This window comes from Octopus bimaculoides, chromosome 4, assembly GCF_046866305.1.
Source record: "Octopus bimaculoides isolate indiv1 chromosome 4, ASM4686630v1, whole genome shotgun sequence".
Classification (NCBI taxonomy): domain Eukaryota; kingdom Metazoa; phylum Mollusca; class Cephalopoda; order Octopoda; family Octopodidae; genus Octopus; species Octopus bimaculoides.
The window spans coordinates 93,485,379-93,501,823 of record NC_142931.1 but is presented as its reverse complement, the minus strand read 5'-3'; the positions used below and the strand labels follow the sequence as shown (position 1 = coordinate 93,501,823).

Below are 16,445 nucleotides of genomic sequence, written 5' to 3'. Positions count from 1 at the left end.
GCATTAGACCATCCACGTTGTCACATTACCTTATGGCAGTGTCATATATTTGGCTCTTGGCACATAATGCACAGGGTATTGCAGTTCAGACAATCTTGTGTATGCAGCAAGAGGCTGTGTTTAGCTAAAAATGCAATAGAGGCATAATCATTGCTGTGGAAACAGTATGTCTTTATATAGACTGACATTGCAAGAGCCATGCTGTTGCATCAAGTCTTCAAATTCAGGGTGTGTAACGGTTGTTGTTGTTGCAGATGTGCAAGATGAATCAGGAACCGTGCTCGAAGTTGTAAAGAAATATATAATTACTGTTACTTAATGTAATGCCATGCCTCAATGGCAGGTGTGATATAACTGAAAGAGCATGCGGGGTTCAGAAAGTTAATTTCGGCCTGTATGTGTGTACACGTTCTTATTGTAGTAGTAAACCATAGATAGTAATAGCATGATGTTGTAAGAGAAAAGAAATTGAGCGAGTGAAAGTCAGAGTCAAGGGTGATTGTAACCTTCTTTCTCCCTCTGGCCATTTGTCCTTTGTGGCTGACTGCTTGTGGCCAGGACTCTAGCTGATCTCTGTTCACTATCACTAACTGATTTTGCCTTACCAAATTCTAGTATTTATAACCATGCAAAACCAGTCAGAAAGAAAGACATATTGTTGAGGACAATAGATTTCGTTGGTGATACCTGATATCTCAATTCTAACTTTTGATGGCCTAGAAGAGGTTGGAAGGGTCAAGTGGCAAAGACACTATTCTGCTTAGTGAAGGCATCTGGCAAATGTAACTGCTGTCACTCACAGAAAAACTATTGTTTTACTGTGAGAAAAGTGCTGTTGAACTGTTAAGTGAAACTGGACAATCGAAGATTGAATCCACGCCATGCCTGCATGAAGTTCACTGAAGGTGTAAATGAAATGTGAATCACGATTCTTTCACTTGTAGTGTGGTATTTGTAGGGCAATCTTTCATTTTGTACTCAAAGGCGATGGCATTTGGTAAATTCCAGAAATTCACTGAACCAGCATTTAATACCCACTTTCCTATCATTTATGTGGAGAATTGCAAATATGGCGTATAAAGATAACTTATTTTCATTGAATTTTTATCAATACCTGTCTGTAAATGTTTTTCTTGCGTACTTCACACACCTGCACACAGATACACATGAACGAAGTCCCATGAAGTTTTTATTCTTTCTGAATGAAGAACACAAACATATCATTGAATATTTTGTTTACCTTTAAAGCGAAAAAGCAAAACCAACATATACCACTGGTATGTAAAACATATTTCGGTGAATTTTCTCTGTTCATTTGCACGTGCCCACACAAATACACAAGCTGTTCGTTTTCTCTTTTGGACAGCGGGACGGGGTGGCGAGAGGCGTATGAATCAATTTTGGAGTTTTCTCATAGATAATTTGAAATTAATTTGCATTCCAAATTCTTAATCTCCATATTTTTCCATGTAGATTGAAAAAAAAAAAAAAATCGAAAAAAGTTAAAATTTGAAAATTTGGGTTTTAAAAGTTTTGAAAACAGTTTTTAGCATTTTTAAAATCTCCGTCATCGAAATCATAGGAATCCATTGAAAAAATTTTTTTAGAAAAGTTGTTTTTGCATGCCAGTGAAATTGGGGCCAGAGGATTTTCGAGGGTGCACCACACCACCGTTTTCCACAGAAAAAAATGCATTTGCGGTATATTAAGTCTACTAAGATGATGACATTTAAAAAAAAAACCGCTGGAAAAAATTATTTCAAAGTGAAATCGGGGACGGAAAGGGGAATTTCTGAGGTTCTGCCTCACCCCCCACGGAAAGAATGTGTTTCCGATAGCTTACGAGGTCAACTAAGACGATTGTAAAAAGAAAAAAAAAAGGGCGGGAAAAAATTATTTCGTACTGAAATCGAGCCTGGTATTCGTTCAAACTATCTACACCAGTACCTGGCCAAGTATTTATTTATTCCTTCTACAGAAAAAAAAAAAAAAAAAAAATTGCTGCACCAATTTTTATATTGAGGCAGCAAAATTATATACAGCCCTCCCAAATCACCAGTAAAGGATCGATTCCAGCACAAACCAAGACAGAAGATATACAGGACTGCCCTTTAACTGCATAAGGGAAGTTAAATACTTTGCAAATTTTAAGTTCAGTTGGTTGATGTTTCGTTGAAATCTTTGTGTATTTGCGGTATATTAAGGTCAACTAAGATGATGACATAAAAAAAAAGTTGTAAAGAAAAAAAATTCTGGTGAAAGTGAAATCGGGGAATTTCCGATGTTCCACCCCCCTCCGTTTTCCGCGGAAAAAATGCATTTTCGACAGCTTACGAGGTCAACTAAGACGATTGCATCCCCAAAAACCGCGGGAAAAAAATTATTGAATACTGAAATAGCGTATGGTGTGAAACTAAATTTACCGAAAATTTGAACAAACTTGATTGAGTGTTCAAGGAAAAATGGTCAATATAAAGATCCTCATCCGTTAAAGAAAACAAGAAAAACAGCCTGCTGGGTGTTAACAACTGTGTAGAAAACGAATGTGAAAAAAAAAATTGCGCAAACGAACCTGGGACGTGGGGAGAGGACTTTCGGAAAATTCACAAGATCCGAATTTTTCGTCATAACTTTCAGGAAAATGGATATATACTGGAAAAAAAAAAACCGCAACACCATCCCCTCCCAATTCTACGGTCTTGGCCTTCAAGTAGGCTATCCATATGCTAGAAATAACAGCCAAATCTCTCAAAACTGCGACAAAAGAAATATGTAATCAATCTACTCACCTTTCTGCAAAGATTTCTTTCAGATTAATTTACAGCATTAATATGACAAAGTAATTCATGTGAAATTAAAGTATTCATTTTTTGATTTTCTTTTTGTTTTTTGTTTTGAAAGTTACAAAAATAACAGCAAGCTCTTTCGAAAAGTGGGGTTTGAGTCGAAAAAAAAAGGAAAATTTTTTTTTTTAAGGGTGGTTAGGTGGGGTGGGGGAGGAAGTCTTGCAGTCCTCTCCTCACTCCAGGTTCGTTTGCGCAATTTTTTTTCATATTAGTTTTCTACAAAGTTGTTTACACCCAGCAGGCTGGGCTTTTTTTTTTGTTTTCGTTAATGGGTGAGGATCTTTATATTGACCAGAAAAATAAAACCATAAAATAATGCATCTCTAATGGATTACTTCGTTCCATAGTCACTTGTTAGACAAATAATGTAAGTTTCATGTGTTCAATTTCGATTCATAGTTTGGAGTGTGATATAAAAGGTAGGTATTATTGTATTAATATGTAGTATTTTGTGTAAGCTGCTAAGACGCACCCCTTCTCGTACGTCATTTCCGTTTTATACCAGAGATGAGGTTCTACATGATGAATTTCAAAACATCCATATTTGACAATTAATATATATTATAGTTGATATCATTTATTTCCAAATTGAAAAGAAAGTTAGTTTCCGAAAATGAAAACAGCACCTTGTATTCTGAGGTCGCATTACGTCAGCAGCACATTCAAAGCAATTTATTACAAATAGTTTCAACTTACCTGTTAAACTCCTGAACAGTATAAACAATCAGCGGTTTATCTAAGACTGACCAAAACTGTTTGGGTGTAGAAACACCTGTACGGGCCCCATGCCCACCAGCTGGTAGAACAACACACACATCAAAATCCACTGGATTACTACTTTCAGACATTAGCAAGTATTTAGACAGTGATTGTGTGTATTAAAAAACGCATCATGATTGGTTAGTAGACATTCAACCAATCAGAATTAACAATATATCGGAGATTAATGAAAATGGAAGAAACGTCGGAAGAACAGCCAAAAGGCTTAGTTGGCAAATTCCAATTTAAAAAATCTTCTCGAAAGCAATCTACACGAACGAGAAAAAGAAGTGGTAGTGAATCGGAAGGTATAACTTCTTAGTTTAATATTATTGATATAAATGGATTAATATTTGTTGTGTATTTTGTGATTGTGTAAGAAGCACGCTTAATTCAATTTTCTGTGATTGTCCATAAAATAACAAAAGGAAAAAAACAAACCAAAACCTTACTCCCAAACACCTTTTCTTTGTTTATAAACACTGGCCGACTATCAGTTGTATCACTTATACTTCTTTTTTTTTCGTGTAGCTATTTCGCTGATTGATATGCTGAAGCTAATGTTAAGTCATATGAAAGTGTTGCCTATGAGGAGACCTGTGCTGGAAATAGCAAGCAAATCTGCTCAAATAATACTTTCTATTAGATGGAAGGAGATTAGGTAATGGGCACTCCTTTACATTATGTTTTAAATACAAACAAATCAGCATAAAAGGATGCTTTTTTTTTAATGCATGTATAGACTTACAACTATATTGGTTCAAACAGTACTGTTGAAATTAAAAGAAGACAGCAGTTATTATGGATCTTAGAATTTTCGTGTCAAGTTTGGTTCATGATTTCTACACTGATGTAGTTTTGGTTGCTAATTAATTCGTCATTATAGTTGAAATGCACTAATTATTTGTAACAACGCATCTTAAACTTTTAACGAACGGAATTCATGTTCTGTCAAAGTATATCAATGATTAAATGATTATAATAACACCAGTTATAATCGTTTTATTAGCACATGCTTACATCATAAGTCCGCCGATAAAATACCTAGTACTTTTATGTTCCTAAATTACATACCTACTTTATATATCTAAATACTATGTACTGCCATAAACACGAAAGATAAACATGGAAAAATGGGCGGAGATAAAGAATACGCACACCACCCGTTTTCGGCGTAAGCCTAACCACCGGGTGTGCGTATTCTTTACCTTCGCCGAAAAATGTACGATGTATTTTTGAGGAAAGTATAAAATGTGAAGTACGTTTTGAATTTGGTGAAGGAATAAAATTTCAGAGAAAAAGTAAACATTTAGAAATAATACATTTCTAAATCTCTCAGAGAGATTTATGCAGTAGTGATACGATGAAGTAGTTGTATGCTGTCAACTTAATCTCCCTCTGAGAGATTTAGAAATGTATTATTTCTAAATTTGAAATCAGTGAATGTATTTCACTAGAATTATTATGTTTACAAGAGCTTGACGGGCATCTTCGACTAGCAAGTCATGCTACTCCAGACTGATGACGAGCAAAGACTCAGAAACATGTCTCTGGATGCAGGCTTAGCTGGGTGGAGGTGCTTGTCTCCCCCTTGTAAACATAAGGACACAGGAAATGTGTCAAGGCCGACAGGAAGCGGTGCAGCTTCCCAGGTCGAACCAACAGTAGTATTATTCCCTTCAGGGGACTCACATTAAGTTGACAGCATACAACTAAAAAATAAACAGTATTTTTATTTACACTCCCCATTCCGTCAAAAATACGTTGTGCGTCTCCATACTTACCACACGAAATTTTAAAATTTAAAGAATCTGTTCATCATCATCATCGTTTAACGTCCGCTTTCCATGCTAGCATGGGTTGGACGATTTGACTGAGGACTGGTGCAACCGGATGGCTACACCAGGCTCCAATCTAATTTGGCAGAGTTTCTACAGCTGGATGCCCTTCTTAACGCCAACCACTCAGAGAGTATAGTGGGTGCTTTTACGTGTCACCCGCACGAAAACGGCCACTCTCAAAATGGTGTCTTTTATGTGCCACCCGCACAAGAGCCAGTCCAGGGGCACTGGCAACGATCTCGCTCGAAAACCCTACAAGGCCAGTCAGGTGGTACTGGCAACGGTCATGCTCAGGATGGTACATCTTATGTGCCACCTGCACAAGAGTCAGTCCAGGGGCACTGGCAACGATCTCACTTGGCTTGCCTGGTCTTCTCACGCACAGCACATTTCCAAAGGTCTCGGTCAGTAGTCATCGCCTCGGTGAGGCCCAATGTTCGAAGGTCTTGCCTCACTACTACTAACTTGGTCACCCAGATAGCGGAAGCTATCAACTACCTCTAGTTTTTCTCCCTGGAATGAGATAGAAGTTGTTTCCTGTTTGTTTACAGTGTTTATTGCACCTGAACATCTGCCACATACAAAGACTAACTTTGTAGTTAATCTGCCTGCTGTTATAAACAAATTTTGTTCATTTAAGTACCATACAGGTGACCTGTGTGAATACTGGAACAAAAAGATTACTGTCACGGTTACTATTGAAGAAGAGTGGTCCCGGTGTGCGCATCCGCGCTAGCGAGTCATCACTAGTCGATCCTACGACTACCTAGCGCGAGTGCGCGGCAAAACATGTTTGAGATCTTTCTGATTTGGCGGGCGCCACTTTTTATCTATGTTTTATTTAGTGTGTTTTCTACCGAAACACTTAAAAACTTCATATACTTGTATATTTTGTCTTCTAGAACAGAGAAAAAATTTTATATTCGAATTTATTTCATGTTAAAAGTTGTATTTTGGTAATTTCAACCAATCACTGACGTCTATTGACGTGAACCCAATAACTGCTGTAGAATGTAAACAAGACGTTCTAGCGGTGTAATGGGATCTTCCCTTGAATGAAATTAGTGCCGTTGTTTGTCAACAACAACTATTGGTGGTACTGTTATTTATAACATCGTTCATGCGTTTGTACTGGTTTTAGCTTTAGGGTTTTAGGGTTAGGGTTAGGGTTTGGCAAAAATACTCATAACCCTAACCCTAACTTCGGTAAGTTGAAGAAACAAGAAAAATCTATATATGTAAAAATGAGAATGTGTGTGTGTGTGTTTCCCTAAAACTCGAGAACTACACAACCAATTTCATTCAAATTTTACACATGCCTTACTTAGGGTCCCGGTTGTGTTTTAGTAAAAAAAATGTTTAACTTCTTGCATAGTTCGAGCCCACAGCAACATAATATCTCCTCCCCTATTTAAGTATTACGTGTCAAAAGTGAAACAAAAACACTCATGTCAAATACTTTCACTTTAAAAATGAAACTATTCCACTAACTGAAACAATCACATTTCGATACTGTAATGACAGATACTTTCACTTTAATGGTTTCAAAGAGAGAGAGATGTATATGTATACATATAGATGTATATGTACACGTATATGTATAGATATATATAGATCTGTATGCATACATGTATATATATATACATATGTGTAGATGTATATATAGATGTACATGTAATATGTACACATATATACATGCATACAGATATCTATACATATATACACTCACACATACACACAAACGCAAGCATTAGTCATGTTTTTTTTATCCAAAACTACGTAAAAAGTACTGAATGGATCCTTATGAAATTTGGAAATTATATTCTATGCATAACGGCCATAACCACCATGAAAATTCATATATTTTTGATGTTGATGAAATTTTAACCAACAGATTACACACAAATGCACACAAATTACAGATTACACACAAATAAAGTAATATTTCTAAAATTTCTTCTTAGAAGTTACACCCACAATTTAGTCATTTTTCCTAAGCAAAGACGAATACAGTTGTACTATTTGAACCTATAGGGTCTACCGAACATAACAGATAAGCATTATTTGTAATTCAACGGTACAACAGTGTAAGACTATCCTTTCAGATATACTTACATTGTGATTTCTGCAATGTGGTGCATAAATTGTCAAGTAAATGAGACGCATCTTTGCCTCCACTGATTCACTTGCAAAGTGTTGAGTAAAATTATTTCGTTGCAGACCTCCTTTCAGTCATTTTATTATCACTGAGTCACACATAGTCCCCAGTTGATTTCAAGGCCTTCCCAGATGAGTGACTGGTTGTTCTAAGACATTTATTGATTGTAAATTTTTCTGCAGTTACCTATCGGTATAGTGGTCATTTGCAAACTCCAGAGGCGACACTTTCATTTCCCTTTACTCCAAACTTCACACGTTCTTATTTCAATTGGGTCATGCCCTTCCAGTTGCTATAGATCCGTAATGCATCTTACAGCTGTGTCTGTCACCTGTATGGTGAGGAATCCTACATTGGGGAGTAATAATGACTATGCTCGGGTAGCCGACTGATTATCGTGATCATTCGTCTTTTGGTTTCCTGTAGCTTTACTCTCTTTTACAAACCCAGTGAACATACATATATTTCCGATTTCAAAGAAATTCAAACAATACATATTACACCCAAGTTAAAAACATTCCCAACAATTCAACTTCTCTGCTTGACATTAACACACCCACCTTCAATAGGGGCCTTAACTCCTACATTTTTCAGCTCCAAGAACTTCATTCTTCATGAGCAAAATCCTTTTTACAGGGTCCATAACACTAGAATTTTTGAATATGCGCATAAATATCAGGTATATAAAGATGAGAATATGTGTCTGTGTGAATCCATAAAACTCGAGAACTACACAACCAATTTCATTTGAAATTAACACATGCCTTACTTAGGGTCCATGTAGTGTCTTAGGCCAAAACAATTTTTAACTTCTTGCATAGTTCGAGCCCGCACCAATATCATATCTCCTCCACTATTTCAGTATTACATGTCAAAAGTGAAACAATAACATCACTCTACTGTAATGTCACATACTTTCACTTTCACACTGAAACTATTCCACTATTTCAGTATTACATCTCAAAAGTGAAACAATAACATGTCGCTACTGTAATTTCAAATACTTTCACTTTAATACTTTCAATTTCATACTGAAACTATTAAAGTGAAACTATACTCTCACATATATACAGGTATACTATAAGACCCAAGTTAAAAACATTCCCAACAATTCAACTTCTCTGGTTGACATTAATACACCCACCCCCAATAGGGGCCTTCATTCCCACATTTTAGAGTTCCATGAGCTCCATTTTTCAGGAACAAAATCCTTTTTACAGGTTCCAGAAGACTGAAATTTTGGAATATGTGCATAAAGATTGGATGCATGTATGGGATACATAGTATGGGATACATGTCTCATGATTAGAATTTTTTTAGGGTGTGTAAAGAGGGAAAGAACCCTCATGTGCAATTTTGATGAAATTTGAATCATATCTATTCCAGTTCCTTACAGGAAGTATAAGAGAAAAGTCTCATCCTTCAATTGTATGTAACACGGGCAACGCCGGGTATCTTTGCTAGTATTTTAATAAGTTTTACTTTAATAGTTTCAGTATTAAAGTGAAATTATTCAAGTGAAAGTGTCTGACATTAGAATAGAGAGATGTTATTGTTTCACTTTTGACACAATACTGCAATAGTGGAGATGTGATATTGCACTGGGCTCGCACTAGGCAAGAAGTTAAAAATTTTTTTGGCCTAAAACACTAACTGGACAGTAAGTAAGGCATGTGTAAAATTTGAATGAAATTGGTTGTGTAGTTCTCAAGTTTTAGGGATTCACACAGACAGACTCACAGACACACATTCTCCCCTCCCCTTACTTAGCGGTCTATTAGGTCTTTTGTCTTAATAACGGTCAACCACACAGTAATTTCCCTTTGTTTAACGGTCATTTTTCACAGGAATTTTCAATGGACGGATAACTGAAGAGATGTTGGCGTGGGCTCCTACCCCGGCATCCGGAACTCGGAGTTTTATCATGGCTACCGATTAAGTGTCACATATTTTTACACACACACACACACACACACACACACACACACACACACACACACACACACACACACACACATATATATATATGTTTTCATATATATATATATATATATATATATATATATTATTGATGTGGATCTGTATTTATATATATATGTATCTGAATTTATTTATATATATATATATATATATATATATATATGCGTGTGTGTGTGTATATATATATATGTATATATATATATATATATATATATATATATATATACCTATTTATACATATATGTATATATATTTATACATATATATATATGTATATATATGAGTGGTTGGCGTTAGGAAGGGCATCCAGCTGTAGAAACTCTGCCAAATCAGACTGGAGCCTGGTGTTGCCATCCGGTTTCACCAGTCCTCAGTCAAATCGTCCAACCCATGCTAGCATGGAAAGCGGACGTTAAACGATGATGATGATGATGATGATATCATTATCATCATCGTTTCCAAACTAGCATAGATTGAACGATTTGACTGAGGACTGGTGAGCCAGATGGCTACACCAGGTTCCAATCTGATTTGGCAGAGTTTCTATGGCTGGATGCCCTTCCTAACACCAACCACTCCGAGAATGTAGTCGGTGCTTTTACGTGCCACCGGCACAAGCACCAGGAAGGTGATGCTGCTAATGGTCACGCTCAAATGGTGCTATTTACGTGCCACTGGCACGGAAGCCAGACTGCTGCTCTGGCAACGATCACGCTCAGACGGTGCTCTTAGCGCTCCACTGGTACAGGTGCCATCACGATTTCGCTTTCACTTGCCCCAACAGGTATTTGCAAGCCGAATTCAGTGTCCAATGAAAGAAACGTTGGCATGGGTGCCAGTCGTCGAATTTAGTTCGATTTCGATTTCACTTGCCTCAACATGTCTTCGCAAGTGGAGTTTAGTGTCCAATGAAGGAAAGGTACACATAAGTGGACTGGGGCACCCCTAGCAGAGGCCTTGGATTATGTTTATACCTCGTTCAGAGATTTAACATTGCTTGTTTACACTTTTTTGAGATCAGTGAATTTTCATCACTGGAAAAAGTATATATGTATTTGCATTGGGAGCGCTTCGCATCGAAGATCGGTGATTATCATATGCTGATGAAGGGTAAATACCCAGAAACCCGGGTCCGTGCGTATCATATCAGATCGATGATGGGAAGGATGACTTCCCTTTGCAAATACCGACAGGGCACAGAAAGTGTGTCAATAGCCAGCTGGAGGAGATGTTCTCCTGGGGCTAAAAGCAACAGTAGCATTCACCCTCAGGGTCTAGCCGCATTTAAGTGGCAAATATACTTCGCGTTGTTGTGCAGTTACTGTTTATACCTCGTTCAGAGATTTAACATTTTATATATATATATATATATATATTTATATATATATATATATATATATATATATATATATATATATATATATATATATATATAATAAATATATATATATATATATGTGTATCTATATTTATTTATTTATATATATATATATATATATATATATGTGTATCTATATTTATTTATTTATATATATATATATATATATATATATATATATTTATATATATTTAAAATTAAAATTTAGGGTATCTAAGAGATACCACCATGGTGTAAATAGCAGTCTAAGCTTGACTCTAAAACCACAATAAATGTTCATATAGAGAAGACGAAGAGAGAAAATAAACTAGCAAAAATTGCTGGATAATTCCAGATCCCAGATTTCTGGCTCTGCTTAAGAAATGCGTTGCCTCATCAGTGGAATATATTCAGAAAAGCACATAATTACAATAAAGTAGTTGCATAATGTCAACTTAACATGACAATCCCAATATGGGAATCATACTACTGCTATTTAGCCCTAGGAAGCGGTCCAGCTTCCTGGGGCTAAATAGCAGTAGTATGAGTTCTTTATTGGGGCTGTCACGCTAAGTTGACAGTGTACAACTACTTCACATAATCCTGGTACTCTATGAACATTTATTGTGGTTTTAGAGTCAAATTTGACTGCTATTTCCAGCATGGTGGTATCTCTTAGATACCCTAAATTATAATTTCAAATAATTATTACCTTTGATGGTTTTTATTCCCATGCTGGCCACTTGATAAGATCAGTATTTAAATATCGATCTTATCCTTATTTATATATATTTATATATATATAAGTGTTTAGTATTTGTACCCTCATGTATTATTCACCTTCTTGTTTATATATATATATATATATATATATATATATGTGTGTGTATGTATGTGTTTATTTATTTACGAAATGATGATGATGATATGATGATAGATATTTAAAGCTCACTCTCTTAAATCTGTTATCACTAACTTAACTATTGTGTTTTTGTGTTTGATTTCTAAATGGATTGTGACCAGGAATAAGTAACCCCATGAATGGTTTCCCCTTTTATTCACAGATTTGGTTATGTTTGCCTTGAGAGGCCTTGAGAAGGCAACCTCTCTGGTTTTGGTGCATGATAAAATATACTGAGTACGTTATGTGAAGTGACTGATTATTGATTGTAGAGAGGATATTTTAGTCATGTTAAAGGTGTGATAACATCTCTAGTGCTCCTGCTGAAAATACACTTAGTGTACTCTGTAAAATTGTTGATTATAGGAAGAGCATTCAATCATAGAAGCCATGACAAAAAGGTAAGAAAAAGGTAACAAAAAGGTGGTGAGTTGGCAGAAGCATTAGCACGTCAGGCAAATGCTTAGTGGTATTTCGTCTGCCATTTCGTTCTGAGTTTAAATTCTGCCGAGGTCGACTTTGTCTTTCATCCTTTCGGGGTTGATAAATTAAGTACCAGTTATGCGCACAGGGGTCGATGTAATCAACTTAATCCCTTTGTCTGTCCTTGTTTGTCCCCTCTGTGTTTAGCCCCTGGGGGGGGGGGGGGGGGCAATAAAGAAATAAGAAGCCATGACAAAAAGGTAACATGTATGAATGGCAACTAAAAGGTAACATGAATGAACTTTCCGTGAAGGTTGTAACTCTGAATGAGAAATGTTAACTGGGGTGACCTATCCCATGGGTAGCAGGGAAAACATGTAAAGCAGTGATGATTATGAGGAAGATAAGATAGTACACAATAATGTATAATATTATTTTAACTATTTTTTCCAAGTACCAGTGACAACTTGTTTTTCTTTGGTCCTATTATAATGTTTTTAGCTAAACATAGACTTCACACAGTACTTGCTGAAGTTATGATGAGAGAATCACTAGGTAGAAATACAATATTGTACATGAGTAGATGAGAAAATTAGTGTACTTTACAGTATGAATCTCTGAGTCTTTGAAAAACTGGTTCATGCAATTGGTTCATATGCTTTTTTGTAATGCATTTAGCCTATAGTTTTGTCATGTGTATGATTTGTGTGTGTTGATATTATATCTGAAAAATTGCATTTTATTTTGTAACAGAGAGTGAAAAAGAATCCACAACAATATGTCTACAACATAGAGGTGTTACCAGTAAGAATCCACTTGTTCAGAGTGTAAGTGTATTAACAGTTTACCTTATTTCAAATAATATGAATAATATCTATGAGAAAGGGAAGTTTGGTCAAAAAAATCTCTTTTAAATGTTTTCTGTCTTTTAACTGTATGAAATGTATGCAAAAAGTATTTCTCAAATAATGTAACAAGTTGGAAACTCATCTCTATCATTTAGTGTTCACCTTCCATGCTTGCATCAGACAGAATTTGCTGAGGCAAATTTTCTACTCTTGGATGCTTTTCCTGTTGCCAACTCTCACTTGTTTGCAAGCAATGTAATATTCTCACATAGCTAGACATGTTTTTGTGGAAGACCATCCTATCACATACTATCTAGACAAAGGTGTGCACACGCATGCACACACACACGCACGCATGCACACACACACACACACACACACACACACACACACACACACACACACACACACACACACACACACACACACACACAAACAGGTATGTTGATGTAAACAGGAAAAATAGAGCTCAAAATATGAGTATATGTATATTTTTATTAATAATTAGCAGAAGTAACGGAATGACTCAAGGTCCAAGAGTTTCATGTACTGACACTTATCAAACTTTGATAAGTGCCAACGCACAAAACTCTCGAACCTTCAGCCATTCTGTTACTTCTGCTGAATATTAATATATACATGCATACAACATTATCATCACCACAGGGATTGGAGGACCCTGTCAAAGGCTTTCTCCATGTCAACAAAAGCCAAGTACAGGGGTTTGTCTTTTGCTAGGTACTTCTCCTGCTGCTGCCTTACCTGAAATATAGCATCAGTGGTACTTCTCCCTGACACAAAACCTAACTGCAACTCATCTAGACTAACCCTGTCCCTAGTTGGCCTATGACTGTCTCTGTAGCTTTCATCACCTGATCCAACAATTTTATATCTCTGTAATTATTTCTATCTAAGGCTTTGCCTTTACTTTTGTAGCAGTTGACTATGGTGCTGCTATAACAGTCATTGAGTATGAGACCTTCATGTACAACCTAATTAACTATTACAGGTGACTAGACTATAATCCACGCTGCCAGATATTTTAAGCTTCTCAGTGGTTATTTCAGACGAGCCAGAGGCTTTTCCTGTCTTCATAGCCTTCATGGCTTTGTCTACTATGCTATTGTCTATTTTGATTATATGTACTAACAAATCTACCCATCTACGATGGAGGCATAGAATGAGGGAGGGAAGTCATAAGTATGTATTGAGAAAAGTGCAACTTGGCTTGATAGATTACTGGGTGAAGTCTTAGAGCAAAGGTTCTCAACCCATTTTGTCCAAAGGTCACCTTTTGATCCTTGGAGTTACAAATGGGCTCCTCAGCAGATAATAATTAAAAAATAAAGGATGCTTGTATGCATTTGGGAGTACATATGTACAAGTTGAAATGCAAACAAAAAGAAGAAATGATGAATTGAAAGTTTGGTAACAGCGTTTATTTCCACCACATGACACTTATGAGATCAGTGTGCTGTCTGTCGAAAGAGTGCTTTTTGGTACAAGTAAATGCTGATGAAATCATTTCAAACCTTTCTGATTTCATTCATCAAAACATCTAGAACTTGTGCAACAATCTGACATATAAGTTACTGTCACCCAGGAAGAGGATATTTTATGTTCAGGAAAGAGAATGCATTTGAAACAGAAAGGAAGAACAAGAGAGGGAGATAGATAAACAGAAAAGAGATAGAATAAGAGTGTGCATCATAATTATTAAGATGAAACTTATTTGGAAAAGGATGCGTGGCATTCGATCATATAATAATATAAATGTACGCATATATGCATACATATATGTACATACTTACATATATATGCATATATATGTAAAAAAACACGATCAAATCTTTCTGTTTTTCTCTCCCACCCTTTCTCTATTCTTCTCTCCTCTTCACCATTCCCTCTCTCTCACTCTTCCTCCTTGACTCTCTCATTGCTCACACGTGACTAATGGCCATCATCTGTCTTTCTTCCACTTCCTTCCTAATGACAAGACATGCTTTTATCTGTCTCTTCTCAAAGCTCGCTTTTCCAGCGTTCACTACTTCACATCGTCTTGGCTTAACAGCCCTCCCCGTTTGCTTTTACTGTTTTGTTCTTACTGTCCTGTTTTTGTTACCACTTTCACCCTCCGCAAAAAATCCCAAATTTTATTTAATTTGCTTTGCGGGAAGGACTGTTTTAATGAAGACGCATCTTGTCCTTACCTTCAAAACAGTAGATAAAACAGGGGACAACTGATGAAGGGAATGTTCTTTATGTTGCATGTCTAGTTTCTCTGTTTTTTTCCATTGTTCGAAAAATGTTCGTTTTCTATGTTATTGTTTTTTATGTTCTCGTTTCTCATTTTTTCCACGTTTTTTTATGTCCTGTACCCATATATGCATGTGTATATACATGTATATATGTAGGTATGTACATATATTTATGAATATATTCATATATTTATATATTATTATATGATTGAACGCCACACATCCTTTTCCAAGTAAGTTTTAACTTAGTAATTACGATGCGCACTCTTTTTCTATTTCTTTTCTGTCTATCTATCTCCCTCTCTTGTTCTTCTTCCTTTTTGTTTTTCTCTTCCACCCTTTCCCTATTCTTCTCTCCTCTTCACCGTTCCCTCTCTCTCACTCTTCCTCCTTGACTCTCTCATTGCTCACGTGACTAATGGCCATCCATCTGTCTTTCTTCCACATCCTTCCTAATGACTGTCTCTTCTCAAAGCTCGTTTTTCCAGCGTTCACTACTTCACATCGTCTTGGCTTAACAGTCCTCCCTATTTGTTTTTATTGTTTTGTTCTCAATGTCCTGTTTTCATTACCACTTTCACCCTTTGCAAAAAATTCCAAATTTTATTTAATTTGCTTTGCAGGAAGGACTGTTTTAATGAAGACTCGTGTTGTCCTTACCTTCAAAACACGGTGTAAATAAAACGGGGGGAGGCAACTGATGAAGGGAATGTTCTTTATGTTGCATCTCTTGTTTCTCTGTATTTTTCGTTGTTCGAAAAACATTTGTTTTCTATGTTCTCGTTTCTCATTTTGTCCACGTTTTTTTATGTCCTGTACCCATATATGCATGTATATATACATATATATGTAGGTATTCATATATGTGTATGTATATATGCATATGTTTATATATTATTTATACATATATATATATACATATTATCTTTACCAACAATATCACTAATCCCCATACATTCCATCAACCATTCATATTACAGTATTATATCGATCCTAATTGCACCACGTCTAGAACTACTTACCTCCCTTACACATAATCTTTTTACTCAGGGATAGTAGACCTGACACCATTTG

The 16,445-nt window shown here is 36.1% G+C and overlaps 1 protein-coding gene across 2 annotated transcripts in view; it reads left to right on the top strand.

The window, feature by feature from the left end:
* The first annotated feature begins 3,791 nt into the window (after positions 1-3,791).
* LOC106869755 (E3 ubiquitin-protein ligase RNF113A-like) overlaps positions 3,792-16,445 on the top strand; it is a 68,774-nt gene continuing 56,120 nt past the window's right edge. For both annotated transcript variants that reach the window (XM_089351008.1, XM_089351009.1), the window contains exons 1-2: positions 3,792-3,913; positions 13,019-13,092. In XM_089351008.1, the coding sequence (XP_089207134.1) occupies positions 3,793-3,913; positions 13,019-13,092 (195 nt within the window). In that variant the 5' untranslated portion in view covers position 3,792. The remainder of the gene's footprint in view (positions 3,914-13,018; positions 13,093-16,445) is intronic.